Raw genomic sequence first — 20,216 nt, 5'->3', positions numbered from 1 at the left:
GTTTAGAAAATGGAGGGAGGATTGAACATTGGCCACGAGGTTAAGGTCCATGGGGTGTTGGCAGTGGAGGATGGAGAATGTATAAATGGGTGGGGACTGAGATTATATTGCCCTCTGCTCCAAACAGAACTCACTGCTAAATAAAAAGCACTTTGGTAACCATGGGTAAGAATCATGTACATAATTGCAGCCATTTATTGTTCAACACAAAGAGACAGAAAAGTCAAGGTGTCATTCTGGGTCACAGCTCCAGTGAAGCTATTTACAGGAACTGTGAGGTTCAAATTTATTTGTGAGAAACTTTTGCATTTATATAGCACCTTTCACAACCTCCTGGGTGTCTGGCATGTAAAAATCTACAAAGTATTCTGATGTGGAAACACTTATTGTAGAGTCAGAGTCACAAGAGTTTCGCTGCACAGAAAGAGGCCCTTTGCCATCGTGTCTGTACCAGCCATCATGCACCTATGTATTCTCATCCCACTTTCCAGCATTTGGTCTGTAGCCGTGTATGCTATGGCCTTTCAAGTGCTCATCTAAAATACTTCTTAAATATTGTGAGGGTTCCTGCCTCTACCACCCTTTCAGGCAGTGGGTTCTAGATTCCCACCATCCTCTGGGTGAAAATGTTTTTCCTCAAATCCCCTCTAAATCTCCTGCCCTTACCTTAAATTTATGCCCCAAGTCATTGATCCCTCTACTAAGGGGAAAGTTTCTTCCTATCTATGTCCCTCAATTTTGTACACCTTAATCAGGTCCCCCCTTAGCCTTCTCTGCTGTAAGGAGAAACAACCTCAGTCTAACCAGCCTCTCTTCATAGCTGAAATGCTCCATCAGGCAACATGCTGCTGAATCTCCTCTGCACCCTCTCCAGTGCAATCACATCCTTCCAATAATGTAGTGACCAGAAAAGCACATAGTACTCTAGCTGTGGCCTAAAGAGTGTTTTATACAGTGTGGTAATATAATCAGGGCCTCGTTTTAAGGCTGATTAAATTGGATATCCTAAATTAAAGAATTGGGCATATTAAAATCAAACACAGTCAAACTTCAGGCATGATGAAAGTCAAATATACAAAGACACAGGAACATGTCTGGGCCTGGCTCATCAATCACCCATCAAAGATCATTGCATTCTACTGGGACCCAGCAGGAGATCATCGCACCCCATTTGAACTGCACCGGCCTATTGTTAGAAGCCCAGATCGGGCCAGACTTTCTGTCACCTAGAGTTCCTGCAGTTACCTTTTCTGGCAACAAGTTACATGTAAGCAACAGCATGGAGATGGACACCTGGGGACGGGCTCCAGTGTCCTGTCAGGCAGACATCAAGAAACCCACTGGGTATTGGGATCCCCACTCCTGGGACCTCATTGGCCGGAAACCAGAGATGTTTCTGGAAAGGCAGGCAGGAGGATAAAGGTACACATCACAGACACACCAGCAGCGAAGACTCGACGAGGGAGGTGACCTTGACCATCCAGAAGACTGACCAGGGAAGGAAGGAAGGAAGAAGCTGCCATTGAGACTCACCTTCGTGACGACGGAGCAGAGGGACTCAGAGAATCGGGCCTACAGTTTAATCAAACCATCTTTGCGGGTAGTATACTTGAATCTGGGGTATCCTCTTGTTTTATGGGGTAATTTAAGGGTTAATAGTGTTATTAATAAACTTATTGAACCTTTACTTGTGTTTGTCTTTTGTCCATCTTGCAAATAAGGGCACCGGGATAAAACCTTGGAGTAAGCAAACCGGTTGAAAGTATCTGAGGTTTTACTGGTACAACAATAGCTGTTCTTATCATACCCTCCCTGCTCTTATATTCAATATCTCAGCTCATAAAGACCACCTTTTCTACCTGTCCTGTTGCCTTCAAGGATCTTTGGACGTGCGCCCCTATGTCCTTCTGGTACTCTGTACTTCCTAGCGTCCTGTCATTCGTTGTGTATTCCCTTGCCCTGTTAGTCCTCCCAAAATGCATCACCTCACATTTTTCAGGGTTAAGTTCCATTTGACACTGTTTTGCCCATCTGACCAACCCTCCATATCGACTTATAATCTAAAACTTTCTTCCATGCTATTTACCACACTAACATTTTTTGTGTCATGTGTGACTTTATTGATCACACCTCCAAGATTCTTGTTGTCAGGAAAACAGTGGTAGTTTTAAGACTACTTAAACCAAGGGGCAATCTCGTGTTGCTGTGTAAGGAAGGATAAACCTTTGGTTAGATTCGGGTGTTTGGGCAGTTAAAACTGTACTTCGATTGTGCTCAGAGAGGTTATGGAATGAAATGTAAATAAATGTTTGGAATTGAAACAAGTTGTTGCTTAGCAAAAAGGGGCATCTTAAGGGTAGGAATGCTTTTTGAGTTTAGTTTTAGCTGGATTTAGGAGCTACATAATGTGAAAGAAGGCACTCAGTTTTAGAAGGCTAGAGAGGGAACTTCTGTCTCAGCTTTGCTAGTAGAAAAGCCATACTATGGAGCAATGTTTAAGAAAGTAAATGCAGAAATGAAGAGAAGTTTCCAAGAAGTCTGAAGTTAGAGGAACAAAGAACCTTTGGGAACAGGATTTTGTTCATGGAAATAAAAGTCAGACCTGGGAAGAGAAGAGCTGATGTGTTTGGCGACAGACACCACAAATCTGAAGCATTTCAGAGATTTTATATCCTTATTTCCAATGTTTGAAGCAACAGGATTCTGCTGGGGACTGAGTACCTGAGCTTGTGTGAACGCATTTAAGACAAAGGAAACTAGGAAGGAGAGATGGAAAACCAGATGCTGGGTTCCTTGTTAGAACGTGGAGCGGAAGCTGTGTTTGAAGAGGAAACTGGAAAACCTGGAAAGGATTCTTTAAGAAAACAGCTGAAGGAAGGTATTTGAAAGATTTTAAAATGTTGTTTTTTGGTAATGGAGCTTGGAACCCCTCATGTGACTATCATCTGGGAGATTGTGAGAGAAATTCATGGAAGATCGGTTGAGTGGTATTGGCCAATTAGTTCATGTGGATTGTTGTTGTTTGAAAACTGTATGCATTTGTGAAGCAAAAGGGGGGAGTAAAGGAGTATTGTATTGTAATCAATCTTTTCATGTGTAATAAATGTCATTTTCTTGTTAAAACTAATTAGCTGTCCTGTGACTCTGTTCCTCCATGTTTTCGAACAAAAAGTAAAAGTTATGAACCTTTGAGCCAATGTTCCATTCCGAAATCTTCCTGTCCAGTAGTGACACCAACTGGAATCGGAACAATGTCTAAATCATTAATGTACATCACAAACAGTAAAGGACAGCACTGGACACAGGCTTTACCCTCTGCCTCCTGCCACTAAGCCAATTTTCAATCTAATTTGCACTGGTTTCCATGGGCTCTTACCTTATTGGATCAGTCTCCCATGCGGGATCTTGTCAAAATTATTGAAGTCCATGTAGACAACAACAATTGCACTGACCTTATCTACACACCTAGCCACCTCCTGGAAAAATTCAATCAAATTTGTTGGACATGATCACCCTTTGGCAAAACCATACTGACTATCCTTAATTAATCCTTGCCTCTCACTGGCCTGTAATAATGTGTTTTTCCATACTTCCCTTTTTGAATAATGGTACCACATGAGATGTCCACTATCTGTAACTCCCACAACTTGTCTGGGCTTGCAAAATCTCACTAACTGTCCTGGCTGGAGACAATACATATCTCTTTAACCTGTGCTTAACCCTCTCTCCACTCACATTGTCTGTACCTTTAAGACTTGATTACCTGTAAAGACTCGCATTCCAACCATTATTTTGTAAATTGAGTTTGTGTCTTTGTATGCCCTGTTTGTGAACAGAACTCCCACTCACCTGACGAAGGAGCAGCGCTCCGAAAGCTAGTGGCTTTTGCTACCAAATAAACCTGTTGGAATTTAACCTGGGTGTTGTGAGACTTCTTACCATTCCTGTGGTCAGAGAGGATTTGAAAACTTACGTCAGAGATCCTGCAATCTCCTCCCTTGCCTCACACAGCAGCCTTGCATACATCGCGCATGGATCTGGGGATTTCTTCACTTTTACACCTGCTAAAACCGCTAACCCTTCCTCTCAATGTTAATACTTTCAATTACATCACATTTCTCCATGGTAATGTGTTGGCCAATTAGAGTCAACATCCCAGCCGATCAGTACTGTCGCCGGAGGGTTGGCCACAACAACATTTACAGCCACAGCTACAATATCAACAGCAATATTAGCTGTAAAATGGATTGATTTATTATTGTCACATGTATTTGGATACAGTGAAAAGTATTGTTTCTCGTGAGCAGTTACAGACAAATGGCAATTGTGACAATGAGAGTCAAGCATGTTGGGAAGTTTGGTCAAGTTATAATTAAACACAGATACAGGTTGGAAGGCTGCAGTGAGTAGTGACCTGTCCTGTGAGCTGTGACCTGACACTTCCTGGTCTAAGAGGGTGGACAGATGTCATTTTACAATGCGGACAACATGTCCCATCTCCACACTTTCACCCACACCTTCACTGAGAAATGCTTTCCCTTCTTGAATCCAGGATTGAGTAACAACAGGAAAAACTCAGCCCCGCTGACAATCTGCAAGATTAAAGGTCACTAACAGATCCATCCCATAATTTCACACTGTCTCCCTGCCTCCTGCCAGCTGTAAACCGATGGGTGTGGGTCTCAGTCACAGGTGAAGAGAGAAGCCAGGTTAACATTCTGGGCACAAACACTGTATGAGATCTGGGAACTGAAAGATCAGCAAGGACCTCTGTCGGGCTGGGGGAAAGAAGGAGGGGGAGAGAAGAAACACATAGAAGCTCATTGTCGAGAGAAACTTACTGGGTAGAATGAGCGGTGAACTGCAGGAACCCGGTGACCTTCCTGCCTGTAATGTTGCTGATGTGGAGATGCCGGCGTTGGACTGGGGTAAACACAGTAAGAAGTCTCACAACACCAGGTTAAAGTCCCACAGGTTTATTCGGTAGCAAAATGGCTTTTAAATGGCAAAATAGCAAAATAAGCTAGTGGCTTTTGCTACCAAATAAACCTGTTGGCCTTTAACCTGGTGTTGTGAGACTTCTTACTGTAATATTGCTCCCAAGGCAGGAGGTGGCGATAGATCACCATATTTGACATGACTTTAGTGCAAAGCTTCAACAGCCAAATGCTGTTATTAAACTAGAAAATAGAAGGAGCAGTTAAAGAAACAAGTGAATTGGTTTAATATAATTTAGAAACATGAAATTATTGTTGTCCTTTTTATTTATACCTTGATGCAGACTCTGGATCCTTAAATTCTCCACACACAATTCAAAGGGACTGATTTTTAAATTTCAGCCCCCTGTTCTAAACTGAATGATATTTGGGGCAGCATCGTAGTACAGTGGTTAGCACTGCTGCCTCACAGCTCCAGGGAGCCGGGTTCAATTCCGGTTTTGGGTCACTGTCTGTGTGGAGTTTGCACATTCTCCCCATGTCTCCGTGGGTTTCCTCTGGATGCTCTGGTTTCTTCCCACAGTCCAAAGATGTGCAAGTTAGGTGGATTGGCCATGCCAAATTGCCCTTCGTGTCCAAAGACATATCGGATATGAGAGGTTAGTGGGGTAAATACGTGGAGTTAGGGGATAGGGTCTGGGTGGGATGCTCTGTTTAAGGGTTGATGCAGACTTGATGGGCCAATTGGCCTCTTCTGCACTGTAGGGATTCTATAATGATGGTTTGTCTGGAAATGACATTAAAATTCACCTTGGTCCTTTAATTTTTACTACTTTGGGGAAGATCCTCGGATGGCCGTGGGAATGAGGGACTCTTTTGGGGGAAGCTTTATAATGTGGAAACCCAGAGAGCCGTGATTCTAATTTTAAAAATACTGGGTGGAGTTTACATCACATTAGCGGAGAAATTCTAGTCCTGCATCTTTCTCTTATCTCTCAAACTGTCTTCTTTCATTCTGCTGTCAACAGAATGATAAAAACAGATTCCTGACATCGGTTAAATTTTGCTTTCAGATTTATATTAAATTTAACTCGTGTCCACAGCTTTCAAATCCATTTCTTATTCTTTCTTCATTGAAGTTTCAACATTTTATGGTGAAACTTTCTTCAGTCCTGGTTTATTGATTTTTCCATTTTTAATCTATTGGGGAAACCCATCTGTCGGACGTAAAGATTGAGGTCAGCGTTTCTTAAAAATGCATCAAATAGAATAATCAGAGGAGTGTTGTGAGTGCTGCAGAAGGAGGCCCTTTGGCCCATTGTGTCTATACCAGCTCTCCAAAAGGAGCATTGTGACGTAGTGCCATTATCCTGCCCTTTTCCCCTACCCCTGCACATTGTTTCTATTCAAATAATTATCTAATGCCCTCTTGAATGTACTGATTGAACCTGCCTCCACTACACTTCCCAGGCAGTGCATTGCAGACACCAACAGCTCTTTGTGTGAAAAGATTTTTTTCTCACGTCACACTTGCTTCTTCTGCAAATCACTTTCTATCTGAGCCTCTCTTTGATCCCTTTACAAATGGGAACAGATTCTCCCTATTTACTCTGTTCAGCCCCTTCATGATTTTGAACATCTCCATCAAAAATCCTCTTCGCTTTCCTCCCTCCAAGAAGATCGGTGCTTCAGAAATAGGTTTATTATTTGATAACTTTCTTCATTAATTATGTGAATATTAAATATTCAGCTGCAGAAAATAACAGAAACATTTCCATCTGCCACTTTATAAAGTTGCTCAGTATTTGTTATTCATTTGTGGGACATGGGTGTTGCTGGCTGGCCGGTATTTATTGATGTGGAGATGCCGGCGTTGGACTGGGATGAACACAGTAAGAGTTTTAACAACACCTGGTTAAAGTCCAACAGGTTTATTTGGTAGCAAATACCATCTTGCTACCAAATAAACCTGTTGGACTTTAACCAGGTGTTGTTAAGACTCTTACTGTATTTATTGCCCATCCCGAGTTGCCCTTGAACTGAGAGGCTTGCTCGGCCATTTCAGAGAACATGTCAAGTGGAGTCTCAGTTGCTCCAACATTCTCCTAATACAGACAAACACAAACCTGTCACAACAAGTGAGTCGCTGACATTCAGCAGAAGGAACTCACTCAAACTTGCCGGATGGGAGAACAGGGATATCTAAAGTTACATTCTGAACTCCGGCCAATCCGCTTCTCCCGTCTCGGAAACCCGCCCTCCTCACTCTGAGTGACAGCCGCTTTGACCAATCCGCTTCCCGGGATGCTCGAAGGCCCGCCTCTCTCATCGCTGAGTGGCAGATGTTTTGACCAATCAGCTTCCCCTCAAATCCACCGCATATCTTCGTGACAGGCGCTTCGACCAAACCGCTTCGCTGTTGCCTCGGAAACCCGCCTCCCTCAGTCTGAGTGACAGGCACGCTGACCAATCCGCTTCTCCGGTGTCTCGGAAACCCGCCTCCATCATTCTGAGTGACAGGCTTTCCAGCCAATCCGCTCCCACAGGAACCTCCCCTGGAAAACTGTCTCTATTCTCATTAGAAAAGGACATTTTCAGACCATCCAAATCTCTTTGAAAACAATGTTTCTCTCAGTGTTACAATGTAGGAATTGTCAGCAATCTTTCCAGCTCCAGATTAGTTTGTTTGCAGCTGGAGAAAGTTTCTCTCAGATCTTCACTCTTTCTTTTGCTAATTAACTGTAACCCAATTCCATCTTGTTCTGGAAGCTTCCAGCAATGGGAACAGTTTCCCATCTCCTCAGGGTTTTGAAAACCTGCAGCAAATCTCCTCTGAACCTCTTGTCCAAAGAAAATCAATCAATCTGTGAAAGGGAAGTTTCTCAGCCCTGGGACCAACCTGGGGAAACTTTTGTGTCACTCTCTCTGATACCTTCACACATTTCCTGAAATGTGACACTCTTAACTGGACACAATTCTCCGGCTGAGCTAGAACTAATCTTCCACAGAAATTTAACATGTTTTCCTCGCTTTTCTACTGTAAGCTCCGGTTTCTAGGGTATGTTTTATTAACAGCTCTATCAATCTCCCCTGTCACATTCTCTTATTCCCGCAAGCCCATGGATAACCTCACGATGCTCCACTTCTCCAGCTTCCACACTAAACACGTTAAAGAAGCCATCCCCTATGGACAAGCCCTCCGTAAACACAGGATTTGCTCAGATGAGGAGGATCGCAACAGACATCTCCAGACGCTGAAAGATGCCCTCATAAGAACAGGATATGGCACTCGACTCATCGATCGACAGTTCCAATGCGCCACAGCGAAAAACCGCACCGACTTCCTCAGAAGTCAAACACGGGACACGGCGGACAGAGTACCCTTCGTCATCCAGTACTTCCCCAGAGCGGAGAAGCTACGACATCTTCTCCGGAGCCTTCAACATGTGATTGATGAAGACGAACATCTCGCCAAGGCCACCTCCACACCCCCACTTCTTGCCTTCAAACAACCGCACAACCTCAAACAGACCATTGTCTGCAGCAAACTACCCAGCCTTCAGGAGAACAGTGGCCACGACACCACACAACCCTGCCACGGCATCCTCTGCAAGACATGCCGGATCATCGACACGGATGCCATCATCTCACATGGGAACACCATCCACCAGGTACAGGGTACATACACTTGCAACATTGTTGACCTGATACGCTGCAGGAAAGGATGTCCCGAGACATGGTACATTGGGGAGACCATGCAGACGCTATGACAACGGATGAATGAACATCGCTCGACAATCACCAGGCAAGACTGTTCTCTTCCTGTTGGGGAACACTTCAGCAGTCACGGGCATTTGGCCTCTGATCTTCAGGTAAGCATTCTCCAAGGTGGCCTTCACGATACACGACAACACAGAGTCGCTGAGCAGAGACTGATAGCCAAGTTTCGCAAACATGAGGATGGCCTCAACCGGGATCTTGGGTTCATGTCACACTATCTTTAACCCCCACGACTTGCCTGGGCTTGCAAAATCTCACTGACGGTCCTGGCTGGAGACAATACACATCTCTTTAACCTGTGCTTAACCGTCTCTCCACTCACATCGTCTGTACCTTTAAGACTTGGTTACCTGCAAAGACTCGCATTCAAACCATTATTTTGTAAATTGAGTTTATGTCTTTATTTGCCCTGTTTGTGAACTGAAATCCACTCACCTGATGAAGGGGCAGCGCTCCGAAAACGAGTGGTTTGTGCTACCAAATTAATCTGTTGGACTTTAACCTAGTGTTGTGAGACTTCTTACGACATTCCCTTATCCACAGATATACCCATGCCCTCTGCTCCTGTACCAACTTTAGAATTGTACCCTTTGCTCAATATTGTCTCCAAAATAAGAGCACCCAGAGGAAACCCAAGCAGACATGGGGAGAACAAACAGACTCCGCACAGTCACCTAAGGCTGGAATTGAACCCAGGTCTCTGGCACTGTGAGGCAATAGTGCTAACCACTGTGCCACTGTAAAATCCTGTAAATGGAATACATGACTGGCTAATACAGTAGATGACTTTAGAAATGAAAATGTAGCAGACAAAAACACTCAGTAACAAACGACAAACGGTGAATGAAATGAATGATCAGTTAATCTCTTTCTTCAGTGAAATGGGGTGAGGGATGAAAAAGTGGCGTGTGAAATTCAATACAGGGAATTGTGAAGTGATTCACTTTGGTAAGAAGGATATAGAATCTGTACAATGCTGAAGGAGGCCATTTGGCCTATCGTGTATGTGCCAACTCTTACCCAGACTCTATCCTCATAGCCCCATGTATTTAACCCATTAATCCGCCTCACCTGCACATCTTTGGACACGAAGGGCAATTTAGCATGGCCAATCCATCTAACCCTACAGATCTTTGGACACTAAGGGGCAATTTAACTTGGCCAATCCATCTATCCTACACATCTTTGGACTGTGGAAGAAGTCGCTGCTGTTTGTAGCTTCCTGAGACTTGCCCAGTTTATTAATTTGCAGAGATACAACCCCTTTGCAATTCAATCAAGGCCATGTTAAGCTCAAGTGGATGTTTCACATTTGAGAACAACGTGGAGCAAGACAATTCTCTTCATCCCTCACCTCATCCCATTGAAGAAAGAGGTTAACGAGTCATTCGCTCTTTGCAGTTTGTTGCTGAGTGTTTTTGTTTGCTGTATTTTCAGATCTAAAGTCAGCTACTGTATTAGCCAGTCATGTATTCCAATCACAGGAAAGGTCTGGAATAAGATGCTGGAAATTACCAATAGCATCTTTAGAAAGAAAAACACAGTTGATTTCCCATATTTTTCATCAGCTATTTCATTTTGTTCCCTGGGACTTTAAAAAATTGGTCAAGTAGCAGATATTAAGCAAATACAGAGACAGGGAAAGCAGTAGCGGGGAGGGGAGTGTATTCTTTCCACAGTATTTCAGAGGCGATAGTATCTTGCTGTATTGCAACTAAAATAGAAACAGCCACACTTTTTCTATGGTTCACGGATGCTGGTTTTTCCTGTGTAGATATTCCTAGAAGTCTATGAAGTTGGAGAGGAGGATATCAGTGGGAATATATTTTGAATGTATTCCTCCTCCTTCCATGTACCGAGTGGTGATTTGTCAGGAAATGTCTGACTGTCCTTTTGCACTTGCTGATGTGTTCTGGTACATCTCTGGCTTTTAACTGACTGAGTTTGAATCTTGCAAAAGCCTGTCTCCAGGCAGAATTGTCTCTGTGAATTTGGGCTGAGGTATTCCCAGCATTCCTTACCTTTTGGCAAATTTCTGTGTCCTGTTTTTTTTTTAAATTTTAGCTGCTGTGCTTGTATTTCTTTATGGTTGTAGTTGGTTCATTTTTAATGATTCTATTTTACTCGAGCAGTCACAGGCTGCTACAATATGCTTTGTGTGCCAAACAATGAAGGAGGCAGTGGCGTAGTGGTATTGTCGCTGGCCTAGTAATCCAGAGATCCAGGATAATGCTCTGGGGATCCAGGTTCAAATCCCATCATGGCAGCTGGTGAAATCTGAATTCAATAAAACTCTGGCATTAAAAGTCTAATGATGACCATGAAACCATTGTTGTAAAAAAACCATCTGGTTCATTAATGCCCTCTAGGGAAGGAAATCTGTTGCCCTTACCGGGTCTGGCCTACATGTGACTCCAGATCCACAGCAATGTGGTTGACTCTCAAATGCCCTCGTGGATAGGCAATAAATGCTGACCCAGCCAGTGAAGCTCACATCCCATGGATGAGTTAAAAAAAATCAACAGATGCAAAATTGAGCAACATTTGGCCTCAATTAGGGTGACCAGATCTGTACACAGCTATTATAGAAAGGATATTATTAAACTAGAAAGAGTGCAGAAAAGATTTACTGGAATACTACCAGGACTTGATGGTTTGAGTTATAAGGAGAGGCTGGATAGACTGGAACTTTTTTCTCTGGAGTGTAGGAGGCTGAGGGGGCGATCTTATAGAGGTCTATAAAATAATGATGGGCATAGATCAGCTAGATGGTCAATATCTTTTCCCAAAGGTAGGGGAGTCTAAAACTAGAGGGTATAGGTTTAAGAGGAGAGGGGAGAGATATAAAAGGGTCCAGAAGGGCAATTTCTTCACTCAGAGGGTGGTGAGTGTCTGGAACAAGCTGCCAGAGGTCGTAGTAGAGGGGGGTACAATTTTGTCTTTTAAAAAGTGCTTAGTTACATGGGTAAGATGGGTATAGAAGGATATGGGCCAAATGCGGGCAATTGGGACTAGCTTAGGAGTTTAACAAAAAGGGCGGCATGGACAAGTTGGGACAAAGGGCCTGTTTCCATGCTATAAACCTCTATGACTCTAATTTGTTTCTGCTCATCTTTTGCGTATCCTTGGAGTTCTGGCCAATATTTTTCCTTCGGTAGGAAAAGTCACCATAGTCCCAGATGGCCATAGGCTGCTCTCCTCTTTGAGAGAGAGCGCAGACTGGTGGTGATTTAACCTGAGGATCACCACACCTCAGGCAGTAGGGAATTGAATCCACGATGTTAGTCATGAACCAGCTGTCGAGCTAACTGAGCTAACCAACCTCTGATATTGTCCTTCAATAAGCATTAGTCATGCAAATTATTTGATCATCATCATGTTGCTGTTTTCTACATTTCAACAATTATTCTACTTCAAAAGTGCATCATTCGCTGTGCAACCCTGAGGGACATGGGGTTGTCACAGATTCTGGATAGCATTGTAAGTTCTTATTCTTTTTATATTAATTTATATTCAAACTAATCTTGTTTTTTAAAGTTGTAATTGTATTTCAGAGTTTGGTTTTAAATGTTGTATCCTGAAGAGTTTAATAGGATACAAAGTGTATCATTGTAATTCCCTATTGAAAGTGTAGAATGTTTTGAGATGCTGTTTCCATTTTGAAATGTTGGTTGTAAAGTTTTTATTAAGCAAACATTATGATTCAAGATTGAACAATACTGGTGATAATGATGAAACTTTATTGAGGATTAGTGAGATTTGAAACAGTATTTGATCATTTACTTACATTGAGAATCATATCACACCATTTATGCCTTGAGTAAAAGTCACGTTGATATGAGGCTGCACCTCTCGCCTAAACCCCTGGCTGCACCTCTGGCCTAAACCCCTGGCTCATCCTCCAATAGTCTCGGAGTTTTCTACACTGATGTAAGAAGGAGTGTGGACTCTATTCAGACAATTTCGACAAATCAAAACAATTGCATTGGCTTATAATCTTCAACTTTATTATCCAAAGGTAGGATTCACTCAGGATTTGCCTGTACAAACCCTTGAGAATATTTGTTTTTCTGAGGTTGAATCTTTTATCAGTACAGGTGTGGCAATGCCAAGGGGCATATTTTACACTTGTCAATGTGTGGTATCCTTGATAGCCTAATGATTACTGCCAGAAGCTCCCTCCTCAAATTTCCTTGAACCGAGACACCAATTCTCTCTAACTCCTTATCATGCTTCAATTAATGTGTCTCGTCTATGTTTCCATGGCAATGTAGCTACCTCTGCTTGCTGCTCTGTCCTTATTTGTCTGCTGTTATATACCATTGCAATGCAGACTGAGGCCATTCAGCCCACTGAATCCAGCTGGGCTCTTTGCACAGCAATCCACTCAGTTTCATTCGCCTCTTCACTCCTGCCTCACTTTGAAATTTAAGGTTTTGAGGGTTTTCCCTTTGGGAAATTTTATTCCCTCAAATCCTCATCCAAGTTCCTTTTGAAATCATTAACCATCTCCAGTTCCACAACCATCGTGAGCAGCCAGTTCCACGTTATTACCATTCACTGTATAAAAAGACCTTCCTCGTATCCTCCCCACAGCCTTACACTTAAATCGGCACAACATCGTGGGCCGAAAGGCCTGTTCTGTGCTGTACTGTTCTATGTTCTATGTCTAGAAGCACGTTGGCACAGTGATTAGCACTGCTGCCTCACAGCAGGGATCCGGGTTCAAATTCTGCCTCGGGTAACTGTCTGTGTGGAGTTTGCAAGTTCTCCCCGTGTCTGCGTGGGTTTCCTCCGGGTGCTCCGGTTTCCTCACACAGTCCAAAGACGTGCGGGTTAGGTTGATTGGCCATGTTAAATGGCCCCTTAGTGTGTGATTAACAGGGTAAATACTTGGATCGGGCTGCGTGGAATTGTTGTCGGTGAACGCTCGATGGGCCGAAGAGCCTCCTTCTGCACTGTCGGGATTCTGTGATTCTATTCTATGATCCTATAAAGGGCGTTGGTGAGTGGGCAGCTGTTTTTACTGTTTCCAGTTCTGGAGACCAGAATTGTGAGATATAGTTGTATTTGCGGGAGTGCAAAGAAGATTCATGAAACAAAATTCTGGCGGATTTTTATAAGGAGATAATTTTATTATAATTATAATTCGTGGAGATGAGAAAATGAAAGGTTGTCTCATTTAAACATCTCAAATTCTTCAGGGTTTGTCAGGGTAAATGCTGGGAGGATGTTTCCTCTGACATGGAGACTCAGGCAAAATAAAACCCGGTGAATTAAATCTGAATTCCACAAGGGAATGAAAGGTGGGAATTATCGGGAAGAACTGAAGCTGTTTTGTGAAACTGACAAGACGCGTCCTGCTGGGAGAGACGGACAGAATCACGAGTCGCTTCCTGCTGATTAAAATGCACCAGGATTTCACCGAGAAACATTTCACTCGGAGATCTCAGGGAAGAAGAGAAGATTCCAGAACCAATAAAAAAATCGAGAAGTTAAAGGGAATTGAGATTCTAATGATCAAGAAATCTCAGAGTTACCGATACACAAAAATCAATCAGATGTTTGAAATGTCTCAAGGTGATTGGATGATGTGATTATTTCCTTAGAGTCAAAATGAGAAATAAGATGTGGAGATGCCGGCTTTGAACTGGGGTGGGCACAGTAATAAGTCTCACAACACCAGGTTAAACTCCAACAGGTTTATTTGGAATCACGAGCTTTCGGAGCGCTGCTCCTTCACCTGTTGGACTTCAACCTGGTATTGTGAGACTTCTTACTGAGAAATAATAGTTCCGGCATTCGTCTAATACTTGTGAACATAACGGAACAAGTTAGTCGTTTCCTGACTTTCCTCTATTCCGGAGGCGATTCTGTTATGTTATGAGGTATGGGGATTATTCTAACTCTGGCGTCCTTCCCCATTCCTTACTCCATTCCCTTATTTCTTCCGGCCTTGTCTGTGATTCCCCTTTTGGATAATTTTCTGTCGGTCAATAACACCGTTTTCACCCTGAAACACAGTGGAACTAATGGACCCTGTCTGTTTGTGTTTTCTGACTGTTGTCTGTATTTGTGATGGGGACACGGGTTTGGGTGCGCCTGATGTGTGAATTGTGTGAGATTATATATCCAGCTCCCTCAACACATCTTTGTGTTTAAATCACCTCCCGTGACCTCGCTGCTCCCCATCTTTGAAAACTCCTCCAGCCCGATAACTTGCTAAGATCTCTGAGCTGCTCCATTCTGCCTCTTGTTAAACCCCGATTCCCTTTGCTCCAACATTGGTGGCTGCCTTCAGCTGTCCCGGCCCTAAGGCCGCGGTTCCACCTAAACCTCGCGACCTCTTTAAGATATTCTTTAAAGATTAAGATTGACACAGTTTTTCGATATCTGGGGTAAATGGGTATTTTTCGGTGGTTCAATATAAAATTTTGACAATTATTTTGATAATTATTTTGTGGGCAGCATCAGGATTGTATTTAATTGAATCCTGGTTAATCCACTGTAACCACGCCTTACAAGTCAAATTGGGGATAATTTGATGATTTTTCCTGTGTGCTTTGGGTAGGAATGATCTGAACAGAGGAATAACAAGGTGAAGAGCGCAATGTAATGTTGCAGTGTGGGTGTCAATCAGTGTGTGTGATGTGTGAATGGAGCTGGTGAATCAGTGACACTCAGGATCACAGAATGTGGTGAGGAAGCTGAATCAGCTGAATTTGGGACATTGTCTCTTTCTAAAGCCCGGGGCTCCGAGGCCTTTCCCGGGCTCCCCTCCCCCACTCGCGCTTCCCGCCACGTGATCCTGTGCTGAGTCCTGCCCCTCCCCCTGCCCCCGCCGACGCTGCCTGATCCTCCAATCAGAGCCGCGCTTCTTCCCGCGCTCAGACCTTGGGCTGGACACAGTAAGAAGTTTCACAACACCAGGTTAAAGTCCAACAGCTTTATTTGGTGGCAAAAGCCACACAAGCTTTCGGACCTCCAAGCCCCTTCTTCAGGTGAGTGGGAATTCTGTCCACAAACAGGGCATATAAAGACACAGACTCAATTTACATGAATCTTTTTAGCCTGTCTTGATGCTCTCTCCACTCACGTTGTTTGTATCTTAAAGACTTGATTAGCTGTAAGTATTCGCATTCCAACCATTATTCATGTAAATTGAGTTTGTGTCTTTATATGCCCTGTTTGTGAACAGAATTCCCACTCACCTGAAGAAGGGGCTTGGAGCTCCAAAAGCTTGTGTGGCTTTTGCTACCAAATAAACCTGTTGGACTTTCACCTGGTGTTGTTAAACTTCTTACTGTGTTTACCCCAGTCCAACGCCGGCATCTCCACATCTTGGGCTGGAGGTCAGCGCGCTCCTCGCGCTCTGGCTGGAGCTTTTCCTCCCGCACGCCCGCTTTCCCCCCTCAGCCGCCAGGAGTCGCATCATGGGCGCTCATTCAACTCCTCCTTTCATATGAGGCCAACACTTTCTCATGGGATGTCCAGTTTCACTCCATTCCATGGCCTCCTGAGAGTTTGCACTGAGGCTGCAATGAGATGTGGAGCTGAGTGCTCCTGGAGGAAGCCAAACTGAACATCCCCCAGAGCTGGAACAAAGAGCTGAATTCCAGAGGTGGAGAGCGAGTGACTGCCCTGAACATCAAGGCAGCATTTCACCCAGTGTGGCATCAAGGAGCCCCAGCAAAACACAACACAACTCAATGCAATCAGGGGGGAATCACTCCTCTGGTTAGAGTCTGGATTATTACTCCAGGAACATCACCATCAAGCTGCTAAAGTCCCTGGGTCTGGAGACCCCAGCCAGGGGAACCAGCCTTCCAGCACCTACCCTGTGTCAACCATCTTCTCATTGAAACTCTGGGGAACAGAGGTCGAGTCGATTCATTCTCATCTCACATGACAATATTCAGTTCAAGCCCACTTTGAAAATGTGGATTTGATCCGATCTAAATATTAGATCATATAAAAATCATAATGTGACCTCGCAATGGAAAGAGACCATTCAGCCCATCCTGCCTGTGAACCTTCGAAAACAGTGCCCACTTCTTGGGCTGTTTTTAATGGGGAATTATTTCCTGCAGTACTGAGATTCTGTCAGCAGGTGGCAGCGGTGCGCTTTGTCACAATGAAAGACTTGAGTTCACACACACGGCGGGATTTTCCAGCCCCAAGATCGGAAAATCCCACCGAAGGTCAACGGACCTTTGCATGACCTGCGTCCCACCCCCCCCCCCCCCCCCGCGTCCTCCCACCACCCGCCCCCATCCCCCCCCCCTCCCCCCGCAATGATTCCCATGGCGGGCAGGACGGGAGTCTCAACCTATGCCAGAAACTTCAACTCTGACGAAGGGACATCCACACTCGAAACGTTGGCTCTATTCTCTCTCCACAGACGCTGTCAGACCTGCTGAGAGTTTCCAGCAATTTCTGTTTTTGTTCCAGAAACATACTGCACCCACAATGATTTACTGATAATCGCGTTTGTCACAATGAGGGGGCCATTTGAATAGCACTTGATTCCACAGAAGGAAATGAGATGATATCCAGGTTTATCGGTGCTGCAGGTTGAGGGAGGAATGTTGTCCAGGACAGCGGGAGAGCTCTCCTGCTCCTCTGCAAATGGAAATGAGTAGGCAGGTGGGACACGCTTACTCAAACTGTACAAATTTGGTAAAATCCTGTGAGATTGTGAGAACTATAGTTCAGAAAGCCCACCAACGCTTCGAGTTCATCAGCAGACTAAGGACATTTGGCATGTCAGCTACGACCCTCACCAACTTTTACAGATGCACCATAGAAAGCATTCTTTCTCGTTTTATCACAGCTTGGTATGACTCCTGCTCTGCCCAAGACCACAAGGAACTACAAAAGGTCATGAATGTAGCCCAATCCATCACACAAACCAGTCTCCCATCCATTGTCTCTGTCTGCACTTCCCGCTGCCTCGGCAAAGCAGCCAGCATAATTAAGGACCCCACGCACTGGACATTCTCTCTTCCACCTTCTTCCATCGGGAAAGAGATACAAAACTCTGAGGTCACGTACCAATTGACTCAAGAACAGCTTCCTCCCCGCTGCTGTCAGACTTTTGAATGGACCGACCTTGCATTAAGTTGATCTTTCTCTACACCCTCGCTATGACTGTAACACTACATTCTGCACTCTCTCGTTTCCTTCTCTATGAACGGTATGTTTTGTTTGTGTAGTGTGCAGGAAACAATACTTTTCACTGTCTGTTAATACATATGACAATAATCAATCAAATCAAATCAAGGATGTGAAGTCGGGAATGGGTTAATGAACTTTGTCACACTTAAGCATTAAGACCCAAACTCTGTGATTTTGTTGAGAACACTGCAGAGTCCATGTTTTCGTCAGAGTTCGGTGTTTTTCATGTCTGTGCCAGATAAAAGGAACAGCTATTCCTCTGTCTCCATTTGTTATCAAGAAATGCGATTAACCCAGCTCGAAATAAGCTGAACAGTCTCCATTTTTATGTACCTTTGTTTAACACGATGGAGTTGACATGTATGCCGTCTGTCTTTGAATCACCATAGATTATTATATATATATATTCATCATACGTTATTCATCTTATCCTGATATAAAGCATTATACAAACCTGTATGTATATTAGTTAACTTGTTTGTGCAAAACCTGTGATGTCATTTCAAGGATATAAATGACGAACAATCGTGGCCTTGGAGATCGAACAAACTACGCAGAGGAAGATACTGCTAAAACAACAAGAATCTCACCATGAACAATGGCAGCCATCTCAGAAAATTGCAATGTAATGAGGGCGGGAACAGGGACATATATAAACTCTGTTCTTACTTGTGTTCGAAGAGAAGCCCTGGGTCCACTGTTAGGAACCTCACTTCTCCCACATATGTGAAAATAAACCTGCATTTGGATCTACTAATAGTGTCAGAGGTTTATGATAAAATCAACACAAATTATCACATCAATCGTTTAACATTCAAGGATTACTGAGGACCTTCAAAAACTGTCAGCAACAGAAAAGGACAGTCTGATGAAGGGTCACCCTGACTTGAAATGTTGGCTCTATTCTCTCTCCATAGATGCTGTCAGACCTGCTAGGATTTTCCAGCATTTTCTGTTTTAGTTTGAGAAAGGGACAGTGTGTGTGGAGAAGTACAAAGTACACAATGCAGAGAAAATGATAGGCTCCGTTAGTCCTGGTATGTTTTAATATTCATTTTATTGATTTATAAACCCAGTTTAAAAGGGATAAACTGGCTCCCAGAATAAATAACCACTGATGTCTGTGTTTTGTGTCTCGATGCCCTGTTTGAGAGCAGATTTCCACTCCATCTGACGAAGGAGCAGCGCTCCGAAAGCTAATGGTATTTGCTACTAAATAAACCTGTTGGAATTTAACCTGGTGTTGTTAAAACTGTTAGTGCAGTATCAAACTCAGGAATCGTTTCACTGGTTCAGAGAGGGTTCAGACAGTATTGTATTCAATTGTTCAAACTCCGGAACTGCAGAGATAAAAATAAACATCCTTGTGCTGAACAATACCCCAAATTTAAAAAGGAAGGGTGTGAAGGCAGTGCAGAGTGAATGTTCAGTTTTTCAGAGAACCAAGACTCAGATGGTAGGTGATTTTCACAGTAACTTCATTGCACTTATGACACTAATAAATAAACTGGTATCAATGAGTTCAATGCCATTCTTGTTGGCAAACCAAGTAAACTAAATTAACAAATTGAGGGCTAAAGCAAGAAGGGCAACCCCTGAAAGGGGGATCACCCGAAACAAAAGCAAAGTATAAGTGAGGTGGCACAGTGGTTAGCACTGCTGCCTCACAGCGCCAGGGCCCTGGGTTCGATTCCCGGCTTGGGTCACTGTCTGTGCGGAGTTTGCACATTCTCCCCATGTCTGCGTGGGTTTCCTCCGGGTGCTCCGGTTTCCTCCCACAGTCTGAAAGACCTGCTGGTTAGGTATATTGGCCATGCTAAATTCTCCCTCAGTGTACCCAAGCAGGCGCCGGAATGTGGCGACTTTCATAGGGGATTTTCACAGTAACTTCATTGCAGTGTTAATGTAAGCGTACTTGTGACACGAATAAATAAGATAAAAAAATGAAACCTAAAACAGGAAATCAAAAGGTGATTAAAAGGGTCAATAACACACCCCAGCCCTTGCGGTGCCCAATAAACGTGGAAGGCTTCAATGGTGTCCATGGACACTGCATGCTCCCTCACCAGGGACACCCGGCTGTGAATATAGCCGGTCCCGTGAATGTTGTGAAACATCCAATCCACTGGCGGGGTGAAAGATAGAAAGGTGGACTGCAGTGCGACATCGCTGGCGAGTTATCCACAGATTTGCAGTGTTGTAAACGTGCTCAATGAACCATGATGGAGATGGCGATGAAAGGAATTCAGGCAAATTGACCATGGAGGTAAATATAAACTGTTAGAAGAGACAACAAAAACAAAGAACTACATTTATATATCC

General features: G+C 43.8%; 1 protein-coding gene across 1 annotated transcript in view; it reads left to right on the top strand.

Annotated features, from left to right (window-relative positions):
- The window catches only part of LOC144497630 (E3 ubiquitin-protein ligase TRIM39-like), a 46,132-nt gene extending 41,518 nt beyond the window's left edge, over nt 1–4,614 (top strand). The window contains 1 exon segment of the mRNA XM_078219071.1: nt 4,465–4,614. Within this exon segment, the coding sequence (XP_078075197.1) occupies nt 4,465–4,614 (150 nt within the window).
- The last annotated feature ends 15,602 nt before the right edge of the window (nt 4,615–20,216 follow it).

Source organism: Mustelus asterias, chromosome 8 (genome assembly GCF_964213995.1).
Source record: "Mustelus asterias chromosome 8, sMusAst1.hap1.1, whole genome shotgun sequence".
NCBI lineage: Eukaryota > Metazoa > Chordata > Chondrichthyes > Carcharhiniformes > Triakidae > Mustelus > Mustelus asterias.
Note: the sequence above shows the minus strand (reverse complement) of the source record. Positions and strands in the feature narration are given on the sequence as shown.